Source organism: Prunus mume, linkage group LG3 (assembly GCF_029339155.1).
Source record: "Prunus mume cultivar Tortuosa linkage group LG3, ASM2933915v1, whole genome shotgun sequence".
Taxonomy (NCBI): domain Eukaryota; kingdom Viridiplantae; phylum Streptophyta; class Magnoliopsida; order Rosales; family Rosaceae; genus Prunus; species Prunus mume.
In genome coordinates, this window is record NC_142700.1 from 20,811,605 (window position 1) to 20,836,301 (window position 24,697).

Below are 24,697 nucleotides of genomic sequence, written 5' to 3' on the forward strand. Positions count from 1 at the left end.
TTTAACCTTGTATTCCTAATTCCCTAATTTGATCATCTGTTGTCTAACCTAAAATTAAGCATTAGAAATCCATTAAGCATAGAAGAATGTTTTAAACAACCAAGTATGTATCTAATCCCTATTGTCGAATGTCCATACATACTCTTTCTATTCATAGTTCAATTCGAATTAAAGCATCGTGTCTACTCTTAATTCAAACCAAGATAGCTAACATACAAGTTTTAATGGTGATCAATCACTCAAACAAGCATATTAACTTATAAGCATAACGAATAAGAACCAGAATCCGTATTTGAAACTTGGAAACTAATCAAACTTGAAAACTTAAGAAAACAATTACATTACAATGAAAAATAAATTGCAACTAAGAAGGAAAATATTTTTGTACAACAATTGAGAACATTAAAGAAAACTTAGAGAATTTGAGAAAGAGAGAAGGGAAAGGTGTTTGAGAACTTGGAGAATTTGAGGAGAGAAAGGAAAGGTGTTTGAGAACATGGAGAAATTTTAAAGGAAAGAGAGGTGTTTGAAGAATTTAGAAGAAGAGATTGGGGAGAAAGTGTTTGAGAAAGAGAAGGGAGAAGAAGAGAAGGGAGAGGAGCTCTAAAGAGGTGTTTGAGAGCTCCCCCCCTTGGGGTCTATTTGAAGACTTGGGGAACCTCACTATTTATAGGCCTAGGGTTAGGTTTTTCAGATTATACAATTGAGTTCACTAATTACACCCACTTCACCTAACACACAATTGAATTTGAAAACAATTCCTCTTCTCTTTAGGCTTAGTGCTGCAGCTCCCACTTCATCTTCTTTTCTTTCTTTTGGCTGCTGCAAAACTCCACTCCAATTATAAGTAATGAATCTGCTTCACCTAATTTCCCCACAATCAATAACACCTCATGCTTAGGTCAGAATGACCAAGCACACTTAGTTCATCCTTAGGTCAGCATGACCTGCAACTTCAAGGGCTCATAAATTGGGCTTCCCTTAAGCAAATGATGGCTTTGAACCCTCCATCTTGAATATCAGAATGTCATCTTTCCAACCACATGTTATTTGGGCCAATCTAAGGTCGGAGGAAGAAGTTAAGGCCGAAACAAATTGCTAACTCATTTCGCAGCGTACACAAACTTCATCCTGAGCATGGTTCTGTGTTTGATGGGTGACGAACTCCAGATTTATCCAATGGGGTTGCATTTTGGATATGTTATAATAAACACCCATTGAAACAACTTCCATGAAGGATGTTGCCTCATCCGAGCTATGTAGGTTACTGAAAATGGGCTTACAGTGTGACCTACGAAACTGGACTGACAAGGGAGTGCAACCAAAAATGGATTTGTCTTTAAGCTCTTCTTCCATTCATCCAAATGAGGCCTTAACATGCTTGAATTGCATGAATTATGCTCTCTTGCTTTATTGGCCTACAAAACACACAGAGAGGCAAATGACTTAGAATTCTAAGAAACTAAGTAAAAAGGAGTAAGTAAATAGGGCATGTATATGTATGAAATTTTGAGCTTAACAGGTTTCATTTTCCTTTCCCATGGAAAACCAAGGTAGACATTAATTATACTTTTTGATGACCAATCTGCCCTTATTAACAATTAAAAATACAAAGACAAGCATTAATTACATTTTTTTCCATGCATATTTCTAATTTACGGGTCTAATTGAAAATCTGAATGAAGTTGAATAAAATGCATTTTACTAGTTCCTTTCCCAGTATTACCAAATATGGGGAAAGAAGTTACTGACGTGTGGGTTAAACTGGTTAGTCACTTTGTATCAAGGAAAAAAAAATTCTTTCATTTCCCATTCCCTGGGAAAAACTAAACCATTGCCAACTAATATGCAGAGAATAGTCGAATGCCATCCTTCCCTAAGAATTCTTTATAGGGTAAAGCAAAGGGTTGACGGCATTGAGCCATAAATGGAATGGACACACCAGCCATCGGTTACAAAGTTGAATCACGTTTATTAGAGCGATGATGCTGTGCGGGGTAAGCATGGGCGGACAGATCCCTCATGTCTCTCGTGAACATTCTGTCTTGTTATAGTCTCCGTTCAACACCTGGGAGGGAGCCATGCAAGTTTTGGTATTTTCTTCTATTTCCAGTGCTATCTGACTCTGTCTTATCTCATCACTCTTATTATCCCTTGTTTTCCTTCTGATCTATAGTTCACCTGCTTGTATATTCATCTGAGCCCACTTTTTATTATTATTTAAATTATTTATATATATAGGCAAAATTTAAATCCAATCAATTATGTCTTCTGAATTTTTGTAAAATACTTATTTGTCCATTAGGGGGAAGAAAAGGAAACCAATTTCAAATATGGTGGCTCACAAAAGTATCTCACAATTGCTTAAACAACACATACAACAAAACACAGAGATGGTAACAGAGTGGTTAAAAAATAAGGCTACTTCTTTTCCTGACATAAAAGAAAAATCTTTACAACTGGATAAGCGGTAAGCAGTGAGCATTTTGAGCTTTTTATATGACTACTGGGAAGATGGCTTCTGCTTGAACCAATCTTATTTTTGAATCTTTGGAGACCTGAAGTTTGCACAGAACCACACACAGAATTTAATTAATTCTTTGAGAAAGATGTCATAATCCACACTATAAGAGCACTCGAAAGATAATCTCGTGAACACTATAAATGGTTTTAAAACTAGAAAACATAAGACATGTATGAATTGCCAGAGAGATACAACGTCAGAACCAGTCTTAATTATGAGTTTATGACCAACATTCTACTACAACTATCATGGAATATGCATTTTATGTCAATAACAGGGCTCCATAATGTGATATAATGATAGATTATCCATAATTTTAAACAGAACGCATACCTACTACCGGTACAGAATTACATTGTAACAACGAAAATACAGCAATATCAGCAATATAGTTTATTACTTTGGTCCTGAATCAATCAAGCCGTTACATAAGTAGTCAAGATTACAATGAATTCAACTCAAATCTACAACAAATTATGCACTTTCTCATAATATATGCAGATATGAAGTTCAAAGCACTGATTGGAAACCAATCAATGTCAAGAATACATACATTATCTGAAATCTTCGAAGGGATAGTAAATAAAACCAGCATTCAATGATTGCAAATAGTTTGATTTTTAACTTCACATCCACACAAACCACATTGAGATGGACCTAAACCAAATAGGGAAAAGTGAAAAATTATTGCTCCAACAAGGAAAGAGCTAAAGTTACTTCACATCAAGGTCCTACATTAAATCTAAGAAGGACAAGAAAAAAAACTAAGAAAAATATGTCCACTGAGATTAAGATCAGCAGAGTAACACTCTTGGATGCAACATTCATATAGAAGGATTGTGCCGGAGGGGATAAAATGTTGTCAGGCTTCCATTATGTGCTCAATCCTAGGCGAAGACAATTCTTTCTTTTGAAATTTTGCATAGTTGAGAGATTTGGCTCTCCACAATATCCTTTGGTGAGGACATTTCTTCACTTAATCTCTTGTGTGGTTGACAACACCCATTTTTCACAATCTCATACAGAAGGAGAATGTTTCTCCCTAAAATTCTTCTCTGGAGGGGAATAATAACCCTGTTTCACCTTATTTTAGGAGTCACTTTCCTGAATGTTAATCTTCATGGCCCTTGATACATTACTTGACCCAAAGGAGTTTATGTGCGAGGCATCTTTTTAGCTGTCCAATTTTCTCTTCGCCTTTTTCATCTTTGCATGAAAACTCATATGCCCTCCTAAGGAATTATAATTAGGGAATTCTCTCTTACAGATCTTGCATGTGTATTTTACATCACAGCGGCCATTCTTCGATGAGCTAGGACCAAAAGTTTGGTTCTTTTCTGAACCGCGACAATTAGACTGAGGAGCTCGGGTTGATGTTTCTACTTGGTTTTCCACTGGGACAGGCACATTTGATGTAATTCCTGTACCATGGCTAACAGCCTGAAGGTGGCTTGGACCATGATTTATGTCCCCATTTGCACTACCTGGAAATTTGTAAGCCACTTGATTCGACCGAACAGACAAGCCATTTTGTATGGATGGTGAATCAGTGAAGCTAGAAGATCTGATTTCCTGGTTTCTCACAGGATGACAGCCACTTGATCCAAAAGAAGATGAGGAGCCAGAGCTAGAAATTAGACCGAGGATAGTAAAGTGGAATCCGGAGCAGACATGATCATTGATGATGTAATCATCTGAATTTAATCGAAATGCATTTGATGAAGTACGGAAGTGAGTTAATTGTTTATTAGGAGGGATGTAGACACTTGGGCCAAACCCAGATGTATTAGGAAATCTGGGAGCATGGGTTGGATTGTTTTTCAAACACAAGGACTCGGTTGAACTAATGGATGGTGAATTGGTAGAGTTACCGGCATGAGACTCTTGATTTCTTAAAGGAAAATTAATATCTACTCCCTTCCAAGAATAGCTAGCAGAGGTGGGCGCATAAACATGCTGATTTACCTCAGGAAAGGCACCCTCAAATTCAGATTTAAGTACACCAGTTGATCTAGGAAAGTGGACCTTATGGTTACCTATGGAAGTACCTTCTTGTGGATTGACTATTGGAACAAAGTTGGCTATTGAAGGCCCCATTTCCATGATTGGACAAGAATCCACTTGATTTCCAGCACAAGAAGATCTGATTGTCTCCAGTTCATAAGAATTTTCAAGTATATCTGGAGTACGAAGCTGCTGGTCTTGCAAGAAAACCAGGTTGTTGCTGTTGTCACTCCATCGTGGGTGGATAGGAGAAGAGGCATTTGGCAGTTCAAATTCTTTCCCACATGGATTAGCCACATCAAACCATGCTTCATCAAATGGTTGAATAGCATTATCTTGTTGGCCGTCCATAGATGAAGACAGAACTCACTGATCACTCGTAGAAGAACAGAAAGTTATTTGGTTATCTTTGAGAATTGGAGGTAAAGTATCGGAAGAACAACTGGAAGCATAAAATCTTACATAGCCTTACTTCTATCCTTTTAACCTTTAGCTTGAGAGAGAGAGAGAGAGAGAGAGAGAGAGAGAGAACGCTTCTAACAATTCACATCTAACTTGATATGGCCACAAAGCATGCCAGATACGATAATTAAGAAGAGGTACAATACAATGCATCGCAGTCCATGTAAGTTCAAGGGCGTACCTGTAATGGCAATGCTTGATTTGGACAAATCAAAAACTCTAGTCATTTTCGTTTGACATTCCCTATCCTGAACCATACAAAACTTGACAAATGCGTAATATCTCTAGCCTTGAATGCACTTGTTCACAGTTGAGAGGACTGGGATAGGTAAAATAATAAATGGGAAAGATTTTGGCAAAGCCCGGATAGCCTCTTAAATGAATCGAGAATCCCAATTACTAAATATGAATTAGCTATGACTTATAAAGATAAGACTCTGACACATCAATTAGGAAAGTATTCTGTATCGACAAAAGTCACGGACCTTTGACAAAAGTATGTACGTTACTAAGCAGAAGAATATTTTTTATGAAAAACAGTAAAGTAAAAGACGCATTGGAAACAGTAATGGCCGTTACTGCTAGTTTTTCTTTTTGGCCAAATAACATGCATAATTCTCATAGTATTCTTGATTTCTACTTTGTTCCATGTAGTTTCAATTTTGGCAATAAAGACATTAGTTTACTTAAAATGGAAATCAACAACAATGCATTAAATTTGTCAAGGATGAAAAGATAACGTGAGCGATACATACTTAGTGCACATAACATAGACAATTTGGGTCAGGCAGAAAACACTTCCATTTGCTAAACATATCATCTTTCGGTCAACTTATTTGACAGACTTAAGGAATTAGAGTTGATTGCAAACTTGATTAAACCAGAGGCCCTTAATTGCGAACATTGGAACTACATGGGCCAAGGTGAAAAATTGGAGAAACTACAAGGACTATAAATTTCATTTCACCCTTCCCTCGAGAGGCACTTTACAATGAACAAAAACCAATATAAATAGCGGCATGACAAGCGAACAATATAAATAGAATGATGGAAACAAAGCATGCGAAAACTTGAGAGGCACTTTACAATGAACAAAAACCAAAAAACAAAACAACAACAAAAAAAGACCAAAAAAACAAAAAAATAGCAGCCATATATGTTTGAAACTAACCATATCTCAGACAAAGTGAGAATATGACTAAATAATACATTGAAAATGAATTAAAAATATTGATTTCCAGTTGGGGTAAGAACAAGAACCCAACCGAAAGCCCTTCACTTAACAGAAAGTTTGCTGGCTATTTCCAGTCTACACTAGATGATTGCAAGATATAGAAAGATTGCATCCTCCAAATTAAAAGAAAGCTTATAAATTACGTAAGCCAATCATTGAATATTAAAATGAAGCAAAAGATCTTGGTTACATTAAACTGCGATTATTTTGTCTAGAAAGACATTATGAATATTTGATGACTTTCAAATAGTTTTAATTACAAGCAATTGTTCAACTCATACCGCATAAATGCCAGAAAGAATGAAAACACAAATTTGATCCTTTTGACTGAAACCCTTAAGATTACGTAATCAATTCACATACTATATGAAGATGCTTGAAATACTATCCAAACACACCAAGAAGAAATTCTTATTTAATTATAGAAAGAGGTACCATGGGAAATAATAAAACTAAAATTTAGCTTAGAGTAAGCCAAAGTGGGATTAAACAGAGACAACAAAATCACAAGTAGTAAGTAAAGATTAGCCAAATCCTCGTCTGTAAACTGTAATGCTTACTACCACCCTAACCCATTTTTGTAATGCATATGAAACTCAAATTTACATCAGCTATGCTCTAATATATTCTTTCGTCTAAGTAGCTTGAGAGTGTTATCAAATGGTGCTAAGATCACTCCAACCTTTTTTGTAAAGAGCCAGCTGGAACTTGGAACTACAATGAGAAGTTGATATCTTCATTTTTGAAAATTTATGATAGAACTATTGGGTCTTCGACCCCCTTTGTCACAAAAAGAAAACGAAAAAAACTTATCATGGAATTATCATATTTTCCCATTTGCATTCCATATAACCTCTAGTGTTCTATGTTTCATAAGAAATAAAAATATGCATCCCTTCCTCATCTGGATTTTTTTTTTTCTTTTGGTTCATCAAAATTCTTTATGTACTAATATATGTTCAATTCAGTTTACATTAAACGTGAGTCTTTTCAGTTAGTTGTATGGATGCACAGGTTTTATATTCTGAACATATATTTCCAATATTTGATACAAAAGAACAGAACAGATTAAAAAAGTGAAAATTAATGTTTCAAGGTGGATACATGAGTTAGTTAGAAAATATGAGCTCAACCACAAGTGATTGGTAATGAGGTTCAATGTCTTGAAGATCAAACAAGCCAAAACTCGATATCACTAATGAAAAAATTTATGGAATTAACTACTCTAATTTCTTTCGTAATGATCCTGGAATAATGCAGTAACAAAAAGACTTCAAAATATAAATAACATTGAATTTAACTAAAACTGAAAACTGGAGGAAGATTTTTAACAGTAGAAGCATACCACAAAAGAGAAAATCTACTCTTTATCAACCTTGTGGAATGGTGGTGCCCCTCGCCCTGGAGGGAGAACAACTTCTTTGAAGCCCTCTATGTCCCTTGATCATTTAAGAAAAACAAAAAGGAATTAATTTCCAAACTTGAATATTTGGTAGATTATAATGGACCCTCTATGTTGTACCCTTCAGCGTCAAGCAGAACCATACCTGGACATTATTCATAAAACTATCTATTTCAAAATGAAGAATGAGTAGCTCTTGAAAAGGGCAAATGAGGAAACAGTATTCAATGTAAAACAAAGAATATGTTCAATTAGGAATTAGGTTTAATACAACAACTAATGTGATAAAAAGTACAAGGAGCTAGGTTCAGTCCCGCCACTGAAAAATCTGATGTCAAAATTTCTGAAAATGTGAATGCAAAAGAGAGGGCTTGGGGATTAATTATGTGAGGGCTGGGGGAGGAGAGAATAGTCTCTCAGGAAATAAGAGTTGCCACTTAATGCAACACCCTGAAATGCTAACATAACATATCAATTAACTTTGTTCCATTCCTTGATAAAAAAAAAAAAAAATTATGGTTTTCAAATTGCATAATAAATAAATAAACAATATACAAAATTTGGTACAGAGCGTTCCATTTACCATGTTTTACGCAGCAACTGACTGGAAATGCCACTTTTCTTAATTAATCCATTCTACAGCACTAAATAATCTGAGTTTTGTGCAACCTCCATGGGTACACACAAAGAGAAATAGTATTTGGTCATATCAAAGAAATTCGCCCCACCCCCCACCCCGCCCTCCAAAACATGGTTCATCCCAGTGGTAGTGTGGTTCATGCAAATCTCTGTCAAATAGCAGCAAAGTCATCACGGTAAAGCAATAAGCAAGGAGAAACAGAAAGATACTGACCAGGAAACAAGAAATTGTCCTCGACCCTAGAAGCAGCTCCAAGAGAAGAAATTCTGATCTGATTTTGTGGCCTTGATGTTCATTTTTGAGGGAACCCAAGCATTTCAAATGGATTTCAAGCAGGCCTCGCTGGGCCAGAATTTAAAGTTATGAGGCATTGATCTGGGCCTAGGCTGCTAAAAAAAGATCTCAATTAAACGGTAGCATCTGCTCTTCTGATGGAACCCAAATGTGAAACGCTAAATGGAGAGGAGATGGCCTCGTTGAGCAAAAACATGAGTTTTATTTGGTCTGGCGAATACGTTGATGTAAATACCCCTTTAAAGGTGGTCATGTGACCAAATTGGTGGATTTGAGGACTACATGTGAACTTTTAAATATTTAAGGACCAGGTATAATTAAAACAAGAATAATCAATAATAAAAACTTGAAACATCTTCCAACACTAAAAGGTTAATACCGTCATTGCTGACATAATGGAAACTTTATCATAGGAAAAAATGGAAACCAATTTTATATAAGAAAAATGAGGTATGAGACATAACTATCCTTACTAATTAGTATTTGCGACATAAGAGTGTTTCTCTTCGGGTTTTAATACCTAGGAATCAAATTTTGTTTTGGATTAGGATAAAGAGGAGTCCCACATTCGTTGGCCCAGTTTAAAATTATCACTGAAAAGACAATGGTACCCTTCTTCTTTAAAAGCTTGGCTCAACTTTAAAACTTACAAAGTAAAATGATTTTTTACCCCTGTAGGTTTAAAGTATGCGTGATTTGAAATTGGAGCTCTGGTTGCTTTTCGTTCGCTTTGACGTGGTGGAGCTTTGGTTCTTTTACCTGCGATTGGAGCTCTAATCTTCTAGCATGTTTTCGTTCGATTTTGATTATTATGTTTTCTTCGTAATTTTGCTTTTGCATGCAGAATCAAGGTCAGTTTTGGCGTGTGATTTTGAGCTCTAATGCGATCTTATTTCTCCTATTTCGAGCTCGGTTTTGTTCGTTCTTACGTGATTTTGTGGCACAATCTTCTTCGTATTGTGCAGTTTCATCTTCAGACTTGAAATTGTATTTTCCTGTTGTTGAGGTATGTATTTTCTGGATGTTATTTTAATTTTGTAGCTATTTTAAGTTTTTGAGAAGTTAATTTTCGTTTTGGCTTTTGTGATCAGATTTGAGTTTGAACTGCTGTTTGGTTTGGGAATTTTTTAAGAATTTGCTATTATTTTGTTGATTTTTAGTTTAGCACGAGTTGCTGTTTTTATTTGGTTAGTCTGCTAGTTATTAGTTACTTTAGATTTGGTTAATTTTATTGTTTCTTACTAGGTGAGGCCTTGTAGATTTGAGTTGCTTATTTCTCCTTAATAGCTGATGACATGTAGTATTTTGTGAATTTTTTTTGGGTAGATGCTACAATGTATGTAAGAATAGAAACTACTGCTTGACAATGATAACGTGCATTTTTGTTTGTAGCTATACATTATTTACTGATTTAAATTGTTGTTTGCAAGGGTAATGGAGGTTTGCGTCATAGCCAAGTGCACATATAGGTCAGAAACAGTTATGTTTTCAGTTTCAGCAAAGTCATCCACTGTTGATGTTTCGAAGACCGTGTGTCTACGGTTTAGTTAGGTAGTTTCACGTTGAGGTATTTGCTTCTAGGTTATTTTAGTTGTGTGCTAGAAACGGAGAGTGATTTAGACATGATGATGTCATATTTGGTGTAGCGAATGCAAAGAGTGTGGATATTTTTGTTTGAGCAGTGAGCATAATGGTCAATTTTGTGGAAATAAGGAGTTGATAGCGTGTGAAAAGGGTGAGTCATCTTGTTCTAGTACTGTTGAAGACAAAAATGAATTTTTGGGGAGGTCAAAGAGAGCAAGTGCTAAGCCTTTGTTGTCGAATGAGTGGGAGACGTATATACATCATGTATGGCAAAAGTTTGATGGTGGTGTAGAGGAGTTCAGCTTGAAATTGTGCAAGTATGCTCTTGAAGTAGGATTTAATTTTTTATATGCTGGCAATGACAAGAGGCGGGTGATTGCAGTGTGCTCAAATAAAAAGTTGGAGGGTTGTAGTTGCCGTGTTTATGAGTCCCGTTGTGAAGCTACTAGTTGTTTTGTAATTCGGACCTTAAATAATGTGCGGGTCAGATATGTGAATCAAAGAGTAAGATGATCAGGTCTCGTGTTGTGTCCTCTTTCTATGTTGGTAGAATTCGCGCAAAAACAGAGCTGAAGCCAGTTGAGATTATAAATGAGTTCAAAGATTATTACGGTATGAATATTTCATACTACCACGCATGGTTTGGCAAAAAGTTAGCGAAACTGGATGTTCATTGTGATGAGTCAAAGTCCTTGAATAAGTTAGTGTGGTACGTGGACGCTGTAAAGGAAACTAACCACGTACCACACGAACTCATTGAAGGACTTTGACTCATCACCATGAACCTGTAGTTTCACTAGCTTTTGACCAAACAATGCATGGTAGTATGACATATTCGTACTGTAATAATCTTTGAACTCATTTATAATCTCAACTGGCTTCAGCTATGGTTTTGCGCGAATTCTATCAACAAAGAAAGAGGACACAACACGAGACCTCATCATCTTACTCTTTGATTCACGTAACCGACCGCACATGTATGCACATTATTTAATGTTCGAATTACAAAACAACCAGTAGCTTCACAACGGGACGCATAAACACGGCAACTACAACCCTCCAACTTCTTATTTGAGCACACTGCAATCACCCGCCTCTTGTTATTGCCGGCATATAAAAAATTAAATCCTACTTCAAGAGCATACTTGCACAATTTCAAGCGGAACTCCTCTACACCACCATCAAACTTTTGCTCTACATGATGTATATACGTCTCCCACTCATTCGACAACAAAGGCTTAGCACTTGCTCTCTTCGACCTCCCCAAAAATTCATTTTTGTCTTCAACAGTACTAGAACAAGATGACTCACCCTTTTCACACGCTATCAACTCCTTATTTCCACAAAATTGACCATTATCCTCACTGCTCAAACATAAATCCTTAACAAAAATATCCACACTCTTTGCATTCGCTACGCCAAATATGACATCATCATGTCTAAATCACTCTCCGTTTCTAGTACACAACTAAAATAACCTAGAAGCGAATACCTAAACATGAAACTACCTAACTTCAAACCACTAAACCATAGACACACGGTCTTCGAAACATCAACAACGGATGAGTTTGCTGAAACTGAAAACATAACTGTTTCTTACCTATATGTGCACTTAGCTATGACGCAAACCTCCATTACCCTTGAAAATGCAAACAAAACAAGAAACAAAAACATAAAACAATTTAAATCAGTAAATAATGCATAGCTACAAACAAAAAGGCACATTATCATCGTCAAGCAGTAGTTCTGGTTCTTACAAAACAAAAACTACATTGCAGCATCTACCCAAAAAAAATTCACAAACTAAAACTACATGTCATTAGAAACCTAAACCCATCAAATAAGAAACTCAAAACCAAAAACTATAAGGCAGCACATAGTAAGAGAAAACATAAAACAATAAAATTAACAAATCAAAAGTAAACTACAATGCAGCACCTAATAACCAACAAACTAACCCAATAAAAACAACTTGAACTAAACAAAAATGAATCAAAAATAAAAAAATCAACAAAATAATACCAAAACTATGAACAAAAAAACGATCTGAAGTACTTATACCTCAACAGCAAATTCTAAAAAAATTCTCCAACCAAACAGCAGCTCAAACTCAAATCTGATCACAAAAGCTAAAATGAAAACGAAAATTAACTTCTCAAAAATGAAAAAATAACTAGAAAATTAAAATAACAATATGATCCAAAAAATACATACCTCAACAACAGAAAAATACAATTTCAAATCTGAAGATGAAACTGCACAATACGAAAAAGATCGCGCCACAAAATCACGTAACAACGAACAAAACTGAGCTCGAAATAAGAGAAATAAGATCGCACAAGTGCTCAGAATCGCACGCCAAAACTGACCTTGATTTTGACCGCAAAAGAAAAATTACAAAGAAAACATAAAAATGAATGCAAAAAACAGAAAACATAATCAAAATCAAAGAGAAAAACAAAGAAAATCGAACGAAAACATGCCAGAAGATCAGAGCTCCAACCGCAGGTAAAAGAACCAAAGCTCCACCACGTCAAAGTGAACGAAATCGAAAGCGAACCAGAGCTCCAATTTCAAATTGCGCATATTTTAAACCTACAGGAGTAAAAACATCATTTACTTTGTAAGTTTTAAACACACCCAAAAACACCTTATAAACACACCCAAAACCAATCATTACACACACTCAAAACCCGTTTATAAACACACCCAAAAAGTTGACTTTGGAGTTGATTTTGTGTGTGTTTCTATGTTTAAATAGTGCTTGAGTTTTTTTATAAATACATGTTTAGGATTGGGTTTATTTATAAATTTGTATTATTTTTTTAGTGATAATTGTAAGCTGGGCCAACGAATCTAAAGTTGGGCCAAGCTTTTAAAGAAGAAGGGTACCATTGTCTTTTTAGTAATAATTGTAAGCTGGGCCAACGAATATGGGACTCCTTTTTGGCCTAATCCAAAACAAAATTTGATTCCTAGGTATTAAAACCACTCCATGTCTCAAATACTAATTAGTAAGGATAGTTATGTATAATAACTAATTTTCTTATTTAATAATGGCATCTTTTGTAATTTTGATTTTTTTCATTACATTATTGTAAAATTAGGTACTATATTTTAGTCTTTGGCTTTATCATAATTAGATGAAATTGGATTTCTATTTACCAAATTAGTAAACTATATGGTGTGTTAAAACTAAAGCTCCCATTTATTTATATATTACATGGCAAATTTAACTCATTGCTTTAGTTACTTGTTATACCACATGCAACAAAACACAAGTACTGCACTAAGCACATAACATAGGATAGTGGGAGAGCTAAATAACACTACTAACCTATGCTAGTGATCTGGCTCAACATTTTTCTGACTATTCACTTTTCTCTCAAGAGCATTTGAGCTTTCTATCTGACACTGGGAAGCTGGCTTCTGCTTGCTCCGACCTCTGTATTTCAACATGGATGACGTATGTTTGTGTTTAAACATACACAACTGACTAACTGAGTGAATTCTCTGAAAATGATGTATGAATCCACATTAGTGCGTTACATCAGTTGCCTAATCTCATAAACACTATAGATGGTTTTAAAACTTCAAAAAGTATTAAGACATGTATGGAATCTCAAGGAAATGCAATGATTTGTTTATGTAAATTGGAAGTAAAAATAAAAACTACTTCCCCAGACAATGGTATGCAGTTTCATAGAGACAGTCTTAATAATGACCAACAAACTATTGTTACTTAGCTTAAGGTCCAGAACTAAAATCATGCCATTTTAAAATAAATCCAAAGACAAAAGAAATATGATTACTGATATTAAAATCTGCTCACTGCGTTGGTTATTGACTTCTTCTTATAAAAAACAAAAGTTTTCATTAAATTAGAAAAGAAAATTACCACACAGGGGACAACTAAAACAGAAAACCAAAAAACAAAAGAAAATATATAATTTTATTATAAAAGAAACTAACATACAACAGCACCCCAATAAGAATAGAGAGACTGAATTGCGGGCAGTGCTCCATTCTGTTCAACCCTAGGCGAAGACAATTATTTCTTCTGAACCTTGCACAGCAGAGAGGCTTTGTTCCCCCTTAACCTCTTGTGTGATTGATAACATCCATTTTCACTATCTTATCAGGAGTATGAATTGATTTTCCTGGTTGGTACACATTTGAGGTAATTTCTGTACTATGCCTAACATTCTGAAGGGGGTTTGGAACATGATTTATGTCTCCATCACTACCCTGATATATGTTAGTCATAACTGGAACATAAGCCACTTGATTCCACCGACCACGTGAGACATTTCTGAGAAATGCTGGTGAATCAGTGATAAAAGATCTAATTTCCTGGTCATTCACAGGAGGATAGGTACCTGATCCAAAAGAATATACCAGCCTTCATAGCTAGAAAAGTAGACATAATAATTGATGATGCAATCATCTGAATCTCTTCGACCTGCATATTCGGTGAAGTAAAGATTGGATTATTCACCAGATGTGATGAACTATCTGAACTTATCATTGTTAAGTTGATAGAGTTAACAGTAAACTCTTGATTTCTCAGAGAGGAATTGATGGCAGGGGTGGGTATAGAAACAAGTTGCTTTTCCTTGAGAAAGTGTACCATATGGTTACCAAAGGAAATACCTTCTTGCATATCGACTGTCAGAACATAGTTGGTGATTGCAGGCACCATTTTCAAAGGTGGAAAAGAATCCACTACGTTGCCAGAACATGAGGAGCTGGTCATCACTAATTCATAATTGTTTTCAAGTACATCAGGCTGTTGGTCTTCCAGGAAAACCAACTTTTCGTTGTCACACCATTGTGGGTTGATAGGAGTAGAGATATTGGGAAGTTCAAATTCCCTCCCACATGAATTGGCTACATCAAACCATGCTTCATCAAATGGTTGAAGAGCATTGTGTTGTTTGCCGTCCATGGAGGAAGAGAAAGCTCGTTGTTTACTTGAAGAAGAAAAGATAACTATTTGGAGGTGAAGTATTCAAAGAACAACTTCAGTCAAGGATGAAATTGTTACAAAGCGTTGCTTCTCTCTTTTTACTCTTTAAGTTTTACAGAGAGAGAGAGAGAGAGAGAGAGAGAGAGAGAGAGAAACCGCTCATTTAAATTTACATCTACCTAGATATGGCCACAAATCCAATACCATATAATTAAGAAAAGATATAATACAATAGACTCAAGTCCATTTAAGTTTGAGGGCATACATGAACTGACAATGTTTGATTTGCCCAAATCAAAGAGTCAAGTCATTTTCATTTGACATTCCCTCTCCTGAACCATACAACACTTGGCAAATGCTTAATATCTCTAGGCTTGAGCACACTCATTCACAATTGAGAGGACTGGGATAGGTAAAATAATAATGAGAAACAATTTCGGCAAAGCCCAGATAGCCCCTTAATATGGGTATAGAAAATCCCAATTACTAGATATGAATTAGCTATGACTTCCATATAAAGATACGACTTCCATATAGATATATGAATTAGCCTAGTAATAGCTGGTTGCTACTGTTTTTTTCTTTTTGCCAAATGACATTTATAGTGCCTGTAGTCCTCTTGATTTTTTTTACTTGGCCCGTAGTTTTCTTCATATAAAGATATTAAGTATTCATAACAAGATATATACTACATGATCACAAATTTACAAGACATAAAAAGACTCATATCCTCCAAAATAAAGTTAAGATTATAAATCATGTATGTCAATCACTGAATATTAAAATGAAGCAAAAGATGTTTGTTACACTAAACTGCGACTTCTTTTTTCCAATAAAGTAATTATAAATGTTCAAGGACTTTCAGATAGTTCTAATTAGCAGTAATTTCAGGGTTTGCTCAACTCCTGTCAAATAAATGCCAGAAAGAAACGAAGGAAATGAAATCAGATATTCATCGTTTTGACTGAAACCATTTCAGATTATGTAATGAAACCAAACATTAAGCATAATAATAATAACAGTAGTAGTAGTAGTAGTAGTTATGAAAGAGTTATCATACTTTCTGATATATAAAAATTTAAGATATTTTCCAATATACATTCCATCTAACCTCAAGTAATCTATGTTACAAAAGAAAAGTGCAGCCCTTTCCCATCTCGAAATTTGGTTCATTTTGGTTCTTGAAATTCCCCATACTGTCCTGTATGTTCATTTTAGTTTTCATTAAAGATGAGTCTTTCTGGAATTAACTACTCTAACTTCTTTCCTAATGACCTGAAATAATGCACAGTCAACACTTGATGCAACAACAAATGCTAGCATATATTTCTTTGCTTTGAATGGAAAATATGCACACATGAATTATCTTTTTTTCCACTCCCTGATAAAGAAGATAACAATGGTGAATTAGTTTTCAAGTTGGAAAATTTAAATGATTGGGTCAGAGAGTTTTCAACAATTTTGAGCCGTAAGAGAGAGTATAACTATGGTGAATTGGTTATCTTCCGTTTGACAAACAAAATTTCCATTTACCATTTCTGATTGTTGCAAATTTACACATGTACAAACACCAAATAATATGAGTTTTGTTACAAAGCACAGACAGAGAAATATCATTTGGGCATATCACTTAAAGTCCACCCTTGAGGTAAACATGCGTGAATAACAGCACTACAAGAAATCGTCGTCGACCTGAGAATCAACTCTAAGAGAAAAAAATTCTGATTTTATTTTGTGGCTTTGATTCGTTTTGAGTAGGAAGAGACTAGCCCATTAGAGCTCCAATGGAACTTGATTTATGTACCATTTTTGTTTTTTTATAAGTTATTTTGTTTTAATATATATTTATGATATGTTAGATCGAGCTAACATCATTTTACCCCCTCAAGATTTGAGATCATTATTGAAATGGGCAACGCGGTTTTAATTTTGTCAATTTACGTCTAACGTTTTAAAATTTGACCAATTTACACGTTCTATCAACTTGACCGCTTGGTTTTCTATTAAGTGATGACATGGCAGACGTGGGGTCCACTTTTTTAGCATAGGTATGATAAAATATGAAAATATAAAAGAATTCTTTACTTTTAAGTTAATTAAGAATATTAAAATCAATTATTTATAAAAATTAAATAAAAAAAATTCAACCTAGGTCGTCACAAACTCCACCACCAAACCCTTTCATCTCTTTCAACCCAAACCACCTCACAATCATCACCAGCAAACAACCCAGACCACCTCACAACCGCTGCCTGCAAACAACCCAGACCACCTCACAATTGCACCTGCAAACAACCTAAACCACCTCACAACTAAAGGTGTCAAATGGGACGAGAGCCCAAAGACGTGCCCAACCCGTTTAAATGAGGTACGCACGGCATGAGCACGAATATTAATAAGTCGTCTTTGGGCATGACACGAAAACTTGGGCCGGCCGGGATAAAAAATGTGATCTAATGGACCGGGCCGCCATGGCCGACATGGGCGGGCTTGGCCCGAGCACGCTTCAAACATGGCAAGAGCCCAAGCACGGCCCACTTAACATTTTTTTTCTTTCTCAAAAGTCAAAATGCAATAATTTGACATCTAATGTCATTGTATATATATATATATATCATAAATATATATTTAATGTCTTTCATTTTAGGAAAATTACTTAAGTCCTTAATTAATTAAACATATCAACTACAAATTAATTAAACAACATTGAACTTGAAATCTAATCAATACATATGATGTATACGCTTCTCTTATAATCAAAACAAGACATTTTTTCACATATAAAATAATAAGATGTTTAAAGATGAAAAGTTGAAGTGGACTTTGTGGAGTTGGACACTTTTTGCCCTTCACCATTTCATATTGTTTGCATGTTTGATTGATTAGTGTTTTCAAATAGTTCATCATTTCTTGCCTCTAATTATATTTTTAATATTTATAATTTGAATTATCTAGTGGAAGAAAAATCAAGTGAAAAAAAATTCAAATTAAATGAATTGGTTCTTGGGCTCGAGTATGGCACGAGCACGAGCATGGGCATGGCTAGAGATGTCAAACGGGCCATGTCCAATGGCTTTTAAAATGCGCTGCCTATTCAAAAAAGGAAACTATAAAACTATGAAATTTTTTTATTTAAAAAATATGAGTTTTCAAATAGTTACTTTAAGATCTAAAAATTTGGTTGTATTGAACTCCAAACTATTTTTAAGATCTACAAAAAATTGAAATTAAAAAATTAGAAACCCTAATCCCTAAATTGAAATTAACAAAAGAAAAGGAAAAATCCAACACTTCGGTGGTTTTGGTGGTTATTGTTTCGCAAAGACAAACTCGAGAGAGAGAGAGAGAGAGAGAGAGAGAGAGAGAGAGAAAATTATAAAACCTCACTTTTTTGTTTTTAATAATAGGGATTTTTATTTTTTTGGGTTTGGGTTTTTTAAAATGGGCTTACCAAACAAGTTTTTGGGGAAAATTTATTTTTGAGTTAATAAAATTGGATCCAAGTAGGATACCAAACGGGCCTTTACTTTCCCTTTATTTTTTTAATGTTTAGTTTTTAATTTTAATTATTAGAATATTTAATTATATTTTTATCTATGTAGAGTTGGGCTCCTCTTGCCACATCACTTGCTTAATTGGTGTAATGATCATGTGTTTAAAATTATAAAAACACCTCATATCGTCATCAAAGTTAACAGACTTTTGTATGAAGTTGACGACATGAGACAAAGTGGGCCACCAAACCACGGTCAGTGGGGTAAGGAGTCACTTCAAGTTTAAGCGATGTGAGATTTGACCATAGTTTCATAGGGCATTGATATAAATAAACCTATATTTTAAGGTCTAATTTTTTTTTAAAATTTTTATTAGTAACTTCATTCTTTTTATTCAATTGAATTAGTTTTAATTTTGATTATGATAAGTAAATAGTTTAAGTGTAAATGCAATGGATAAAAAAAACCAAATTATCCTACACACGTAATATTTGTAATATAATATAAAAATAGATTATATATTATATTGTGTCACTCAAAGCGGATTATTATTGGATCAAATCAGCTTTAATCCATATTAAGGTAGCGGGTGGTGGTTATCATATGTAATGGAATTATCACATTGGAAGGTCTCAATCCGCTCAACTCAAGGAAGCTGCTAGAACAATGATGGGTGTCCTAAAACAATGGTGAGTTCATAATCCATGCTTTAAAACTATATCCTTCCTTTTTGTGAGTTTTCACGACTTGAATACCAAAACTGTCCTGGGATTGGGATTGCAGTATCTAATCTTATATATCCACCCGTATTCACACAAGAATTTTTCTGTCAGCTTTCTTTTTGCTTTGTCTTTATCTCTTGATTCTTAACAATTGCACATTGCAATAAGAAAGCTGACAAAATTACAACAACAAAACAAGAAGGTTCTTGAAGATGACTAGTTGATTCTCAAAGCTATATATGCAAAAATAAATAAATAAATAAATGCTGGATGATGAGGTCCTTCCTTTCACTACCTACCAACTAGCGTTGAAATTGTTACTTGGTTTACACTGTAGCCTTCTTCCTGCTTGTCTGAGGATGAATCTGCTTCAACTGCACTCTCAGTCCTTTCTAAGCAAAAACCAGGGTTTTTAGGGTTAGGCATTGTTGTTGCAGTTCCACTACTCAACATCAAAACGACAGAGGCCATTGTTGGCCTATCTTCAGCACGCTCTTGGACGCATAAGAGGCCGACTTGCATGCATCTCAAGACCTCAGAATGGGAATACGATTCCCCAACATCAGGATCTATCATTTCCAACCCCTTTCCTTCATTCCATAGCTTCCATGCCTGCAATAGTTCCAAATCATCATTTCAATGTTAGTAACAAAACTATTGATGTTAATGTCAAGTGACTATATCAAGAGTAATGTTTCGTGTTGCCAGACAAATACTTATCTTGTTAGACTATGAATATGAATCTTTCATTCAGACAAAAAGACAACCTAATGAAAGAATCCATATTTAGTCTGGCATTATAAAAATTGTCTAGTATTATGGATTTAAAAAATTCTAGATATTGCCTGGTTACTTACATTTCCTAGGAGGTTTAGTTCAGTGTTTGAGGAATAAAATCCCTTGTTCCTTTTACCACTAATGATCTCCAACACCAGAACACCAAAGCTAAAGACATCAGACTTGGTCGAAAACAGCCCGCCCATTACATATTCGGGAGCCATATAGCCGCTGCAGATCACCAACATAGTGAAATTAGTGCGTTCTACGTATATATGTGGGCAGCTAATGTTTTTTGAACTGAAGTGTTGCATTCAATTGACGGCAAAAAAACCGCTACAAAGCAGCTAATAATCATAGCAAAATTGAAAGCATACGCAACACACACACACACACATATATATATATGCATGGGATTGGTACTCACAATGTTCCCACCACTCTTCTGGTATTTTCTTCTGTCTGATCATTACAAAACAATCTAGCCATTCCGAAGTCAGATATTTTGGGGGCCAAATCTCCATCAAGTAGAATATTGCTTGCCTTGAGATCCCTGTGGATAATTCTAAGTCTGGAATCCTGGTGAAGATAAATAAGCCCTCGAGCAATCCCACAAATAATTTTGAAACGCTTTTGCCAATCCAGCATAGACCTCCTTGCTCTATCTATAATTCATTATAATCAACTTAATAACAATTTTATTTAACTATTAAAAATAAAGTAAGATAAATTAAGTTTTTGAGGTAGCCACTCACTGAATAAAATGGAATGCAGGCTTTTGTTTTCCATGTACTCGTAGGTGAGCATCTTTTCATCCTCATCAATGCAGAAACCAAGCAGTCGAACCAGATTTCGGTGCTGAAGCCTCGCAATTAACTCTACTTCATTTTTGAATTCTTCAGTTCCTTGTTCAGAATTCGTCGAAAGCCTCTTGACAGCAACTTCTTGACCGTCAACCAGTGTGCCCTGGATTTGGATTAGCCACACATAATTAAGTCTTAAATTTATATATGATCTCGTGATTGATTTCTAGCAAAATGTACTTAATAAATACCTTGTAAACGCATCCAAAACCGCCTTCCCCCAACTTATTTCGATTGGAAAAGTTATCCGTAGCCACTGCTAGAGTGTTAAAATCAAACAATGGCAACTGATCTAGCTCATCATTGCTCTTTTCCCCAGAACAGAAATCCCTCCTACTTGAGATAACTACCTCACTTAGCAGACTATCCCATTTTCTTTCAAAAGAACCTGTTCAGAAGTAAGCAAAAAACAATCAACAAGCTTGTTAGTTCAATATATATCTAGGTTTTGCCTCTTTAATTTGTTGATTATATACATCTCGGCAAATGTTCTCTAGTTAGATTGTCTTAAGTTGATGGACTGAATTTGGAACATTGATTACATCGACTTTTGCCAAATTATGCATACTTATTTGAGTGACAACATAAGTCTAGCAAGAAAACACTACTCTCTACATATACGCGTAAAAATTACACAAGTACCTTTTAGCTTTGAGGATTCTCTGTGTGCAATTGGCAAATTCAAATTCCTCTTCCGTATAAAATAGATGACAAGTCCCGATAGCAGTAGAATGCAGCAAATACTAACTGTAATGACTACAATCATGATCACTCGTTTTGCTTTCCCATGATCATCACCTGAAATGAACACAACTCCAGTTAGTGATCAAAGTTTTCTTAAGGGGAGGACTAAAAGAATCTACATATACTTTGGGGTGATGTGACCGTCCAAATTAAAATTGGTCATTCAGCCAATTGCAGAAGAGTGAAAACTCTTCTGTTTTTCTGGTCAATGTGAAACTGTTTTCACAGCGACAAATAATTTCAACCATCCAGTCAAAGACATATCTACCAAAATTGTACTATGTGATCAGGGATGGATCCAGGATTTGAAAATGACATGGGCTAAATTTATCTTACGTACAAACTTATTGAAAACTCGATGGTACGAATGAATTTCATTGATAACAAAAAACAAAAAAAAAAAAAAAAAACACAGGGAACACAATGAGTCTTACCCCTCAAACATCCCGTATCCTATACCGCTATTAAAATAACATATATTTAAAATAATATATATTCAAAATAGTCATTTTCCAAATTAGCATAATTGTTACTAGAATTCCCCAAAAAACAATAGCCCAATACAAAGGTGGAGGAAAAAGATCTCTGTGGAGTTGAGAAGAAGCAGCCTTGGAACTGGTGGTGCAGCCGATTGATAAGAGTGTTGGGTTTTTTTTTGGTTGGTTAGCCAGCCTAGTGGCGATTAGTTAATAAGATTGGCCTAGGCCAGGGTATTATATTAGTCTTTAAAAAAACAAGTCTCTTAGAGTATAGCCCAGGTTAACTTGTTAATAGTACCGTCCTTGTATGTGATGTAACCCGAAAAAAAAAAGTTTTGTGTGAAAGCATAAGTTCAAAACATGTTTCAACACGAGTGGCACACTATTCTTTGACCAGGAAAAAAAACGATATTGCCTTCCAAATTATGCTTCAACCAACTTGGTTAACTCTAAATTATTTTTTAGAATTTTAAGAAAAAAATAAATTAAAAATAAATTTTTTTAAAAAAAATTACCTAGCTCAGAAGCTGCCAAACGAACATAGAAACTTTGGCCACCTTCTGCGTATTGCCTCAAGTCCATGAGCTTCCCAGTCCACATGACACAACCTGAGCCTTCTCCATTTGAAATCCTTGCATCAGAATATGCAGAGCAATTACAATTCTCCAAACACGTTTTCTTACACGACTCCAGGCTCATGTTCATGTCCACAAAAGCACCGCCACTCTCGGGCAATTTCATGTTTTCCAAAACCAAAAACTTGTCTTTCAAACAACCCAACTCCGTTTTTCTCACGCACCCATCTGACCCGTCTCTCAAGTTCCATGCCTGCAAATTCTTGGGCCCAAACCCTTCCAAGCACTTGCACACTGGCGAAGCATTCGAGTCACAAACACCGTAGGGACCGCACTCTCTAAATCTGTCACATTGGTCTTTTGGTGCGTACCAATATTGGTTCCATATATTTGCGCTTTCGATCCAAATAAAGCGCTGGAGGTCCCCAGTTGGACTCACTGTCAACCGTGAATATATCGGTCCCAAATTGCCCAGGATCGAATAGGAATAGTAGACCTCGTCAGGTTTTGCAACGAAGTTGAATCGTATATTGTTTGATGCAGTCATCTCCGGCACGCCACTAAACCTCTCCCCGTTCCAGGGGCCGCTCCGGTATGTTATGTTCTGTTTGTTCCACAAGAAAATCTCCGGGAAACCCTGGTGATTTAGCTTGAAAGAAAAGTCCCCTGTTGATGGGTCTTCTATGCTTTTCCATGAGGTTATGTACCTGTCCAATCCTGTGCTTAGGTTCCACCCTAACTTCATGTCTGGCAGCAAAGTGTTTGTTGGGTAGTCAAAGCTTTGCCAAAGGAACTCATCTGTTGTGCCGTTTCGGGTTGAGTTTGCTTCTTTGAGGACTAAATTGCCTGAATCTAAAAGCTGAGCAATTGGGTTCACAGCTTGGGTTTCATTGGATGACCATGCTATTTTTTTTGTTTCTTCATCAACAAGAACAAGGTTTCCATGAACGCCGATTTTGAGAGTTGCTGAGTACGAATTCCAAAGCGGGGTGTTTCTATTGGCAACCCAAACCACTGTTTTTTCTTGGATATTTTTGTACCATATTCCCAAGTACCAATCTGAAGTTGTGCCTGGCTTGAACAAGCCCAACTCAAAGACATCGCTGGCTGAGACAAGGGTTTGGTCATGTTGGAGCAATTGAGTCTGGGACAAGGTGTCTTTGGATGTGACAACTGGGAACAAAGTAAGTAAACTGAGGCATAGAAGAACAGTGGAACAATATTTGAGAGCTCTCATTCTTTCACGATTAGAGTTTCTCTGTGTGAAAGCATATAAGGGATTGGGTTGCTTGGTGTTGAAGAAATCCATTGATATAGAGGAGAAGACGAAACTAGGAGAGTCTTTCTTATTACCAATTTGAGCTACAACAATTTGAGGAAACTGAGAGAGTCTTTCTTATGAACGTTCTCTTTTGGGATTCTTTTTCATTCATCAAATTTGGCCCTTTCCCCAAATTTTGCTTAACCCTTTTTGCAAGTTTGTACGTATGATTTGCATGATTGGTGGTTTTTACTTTTACCACGTATTGGTTACTTGAGATCTACGGCGGCAAGTTTTCGGATTCTTTCCTAAATTTTTTCTTATCTTGTTAAGATTTTGAAAACTTTCCTATATTTGTATGCTCGCTCGGGCTTGCATGGTTCACTCTCTTTCGCTCTATCCTTCCCGATTTTCTTTCTTTTTAAAATCTTCTTTCCTAATTTACTTTGGTTGAGTTTGATTACTTCACTATTTGCCGTCTTTTTTTAAAAAAAAATTTATCTCTATTTTCATATCCAATCGCGATATATTGTCTTAATCTATGTCTTGGCTTTGATGAGATTGTTGAGAACATATTTTTCTTGCACGTGATCCTTTATTTGACAGTAATACAACTATACTAATTTTTGGACACTACTGATATGACAAGTTCTTATTTGTTGTGAATAA

At 35.5% G+C, this 24,697-nt stretch overlaps 3 protein-coding genes across 9 annotated transcripts; all 3 read right to left on the minus strand.

The window, feature by feature from the left end:
* Nucleotides 1-2,337: 2,337 nt before the first annotated feature.
* LOC107880715 (uncharacterized) lies at nt 2,338-5,068 on the minus strand. The gene has a single exon (XM_016792810.2). The coding sequence runs from the start codon at nt 4,877-4,879 to the stop codon at nt 3,698-3,700; it is 1,182 nt and encodes a 393-aa protein (XP_016648296.2). The 5' UTR covers nt 4,880-5,068; the 3' UTR covers nt 2,338-3,697.
* On the minus strand, nt 2,338-16,643 carry LOC148919067 (uncharacterized). Of its 7 annotated transcripts, XM_089048379.1 has the most exons (8): nt 14,798-16,643; nt 14,524-14,606; nt 13,482-13,657; nt 12,628-12,739; nt 12,359-12,399; nt 12,206-12,273; nt 7,570-8,655; nt 2,338-2,558 (listed from the first exon to the last, which is right to left on the minus strand). In XM_089048379.1, the coding sequence occupies exons 1-3, from the start codon at nt 15,090-15,092 to the stop codon at nt 13,487-13,489; spliced, it is 549 nt and encodes a 182-aa protein (XP_088904505.1). In that variant the 5' UTR covers nt 15,093-16,643; the 3' UTR covers nt 2,338-2,558; nt 7,570-8,655; nt 12,206-12,273; nt 12,359-12,399; nt 12,628-12,739; nt 13,482-13,486. The 7 variants fall into 7 exon arrangements, with proteins under 7 accessions (XP_088904505.1, XP_088904508.1, XP_088904507.1 ...); XM_089048382.1 differs by lacking the exon at nt 12,628-12,739 and having other exon boundaries at nt 7,570-8,652; XM_089048381.1 differs by lacking the exon at nt 12,628-12,739.
* A 2,958-nt stretch (nt 16,644-19,601) lies between these two features.
* On the minus strand, nt 19,602-24,076 carry LOC103326892 (receptor-like serine/threonine-protein kinase SD1-8). Its single transcript, XM_089048779.1, has 7 exons — nt 22,708-24,076; nt 21,612-21,767; nt 21,161-21,357; nt 20,862-21,072; nt 20,534-20,771; nt 20,187-20,337; nt 19,602-19,941 (listed from the first exon to the last, which is right to left on the minus strand). Exons 1-7 carry the CDS (start codon nt 24,074-24,076, stop codon nt 19,621-19,623), a joined length of 2,643 nt encoding a protein of 880 aa, XP_088904905.1. The 3' UTR covers nt 19,602-19,620.
* Nucleotides 24,077-24,697: the final 621 nt, after the last annotated feature.

Coding starts and splice junctions, on each gene's coding strand:
- LOC107880715 (XM_016792810.2), bottom strand. CDS start 4,879: ATGGACGGCCAACAAGATAATGCTATTCAACCATTTGATGAAGCATGG.
- LOC148919067 (XM_089048384.1), bottom strand. CDS start 15,092: ATGGACGGCAAACAACACAATGCTCTTCAACCATTTGATGAAGCATGG. Junction 14,607..14,797: donor GACAGTCGATATGCAAGAAG/GTATTTCCTTTG, acceptor CCGAATATGCAG/GTCGAAGAGATTCAGATGAT. Junction 13,658..14,523: donor GGTATATTCTTTTGGATCAG/GTACCTATCCTC, acceptor CATCATTTTCAG/AGAATTCACTCAGTTAGTCA.
- LOC103326892 (XM_089048779.1), bottom strand. CDS start 24,076: ATGGATTTCTTCAACACCAAGCAACCCAATCCCTTATATGCTTTCACA. Junction 21,073..21,160: donor GTTTTGGATGCGTTTACAAG/GTATTTATTAAG, acceptor ATCCAAATCCAG/GGCACACTGGTTGACGGTCA. Junction 19,942..20,186: donor AACTAAACCTCCTAGGAAAT/GTAAGTAACCAG, acceptor GAACTATTGCAG/GCATGGAAGCTATGGAATGA.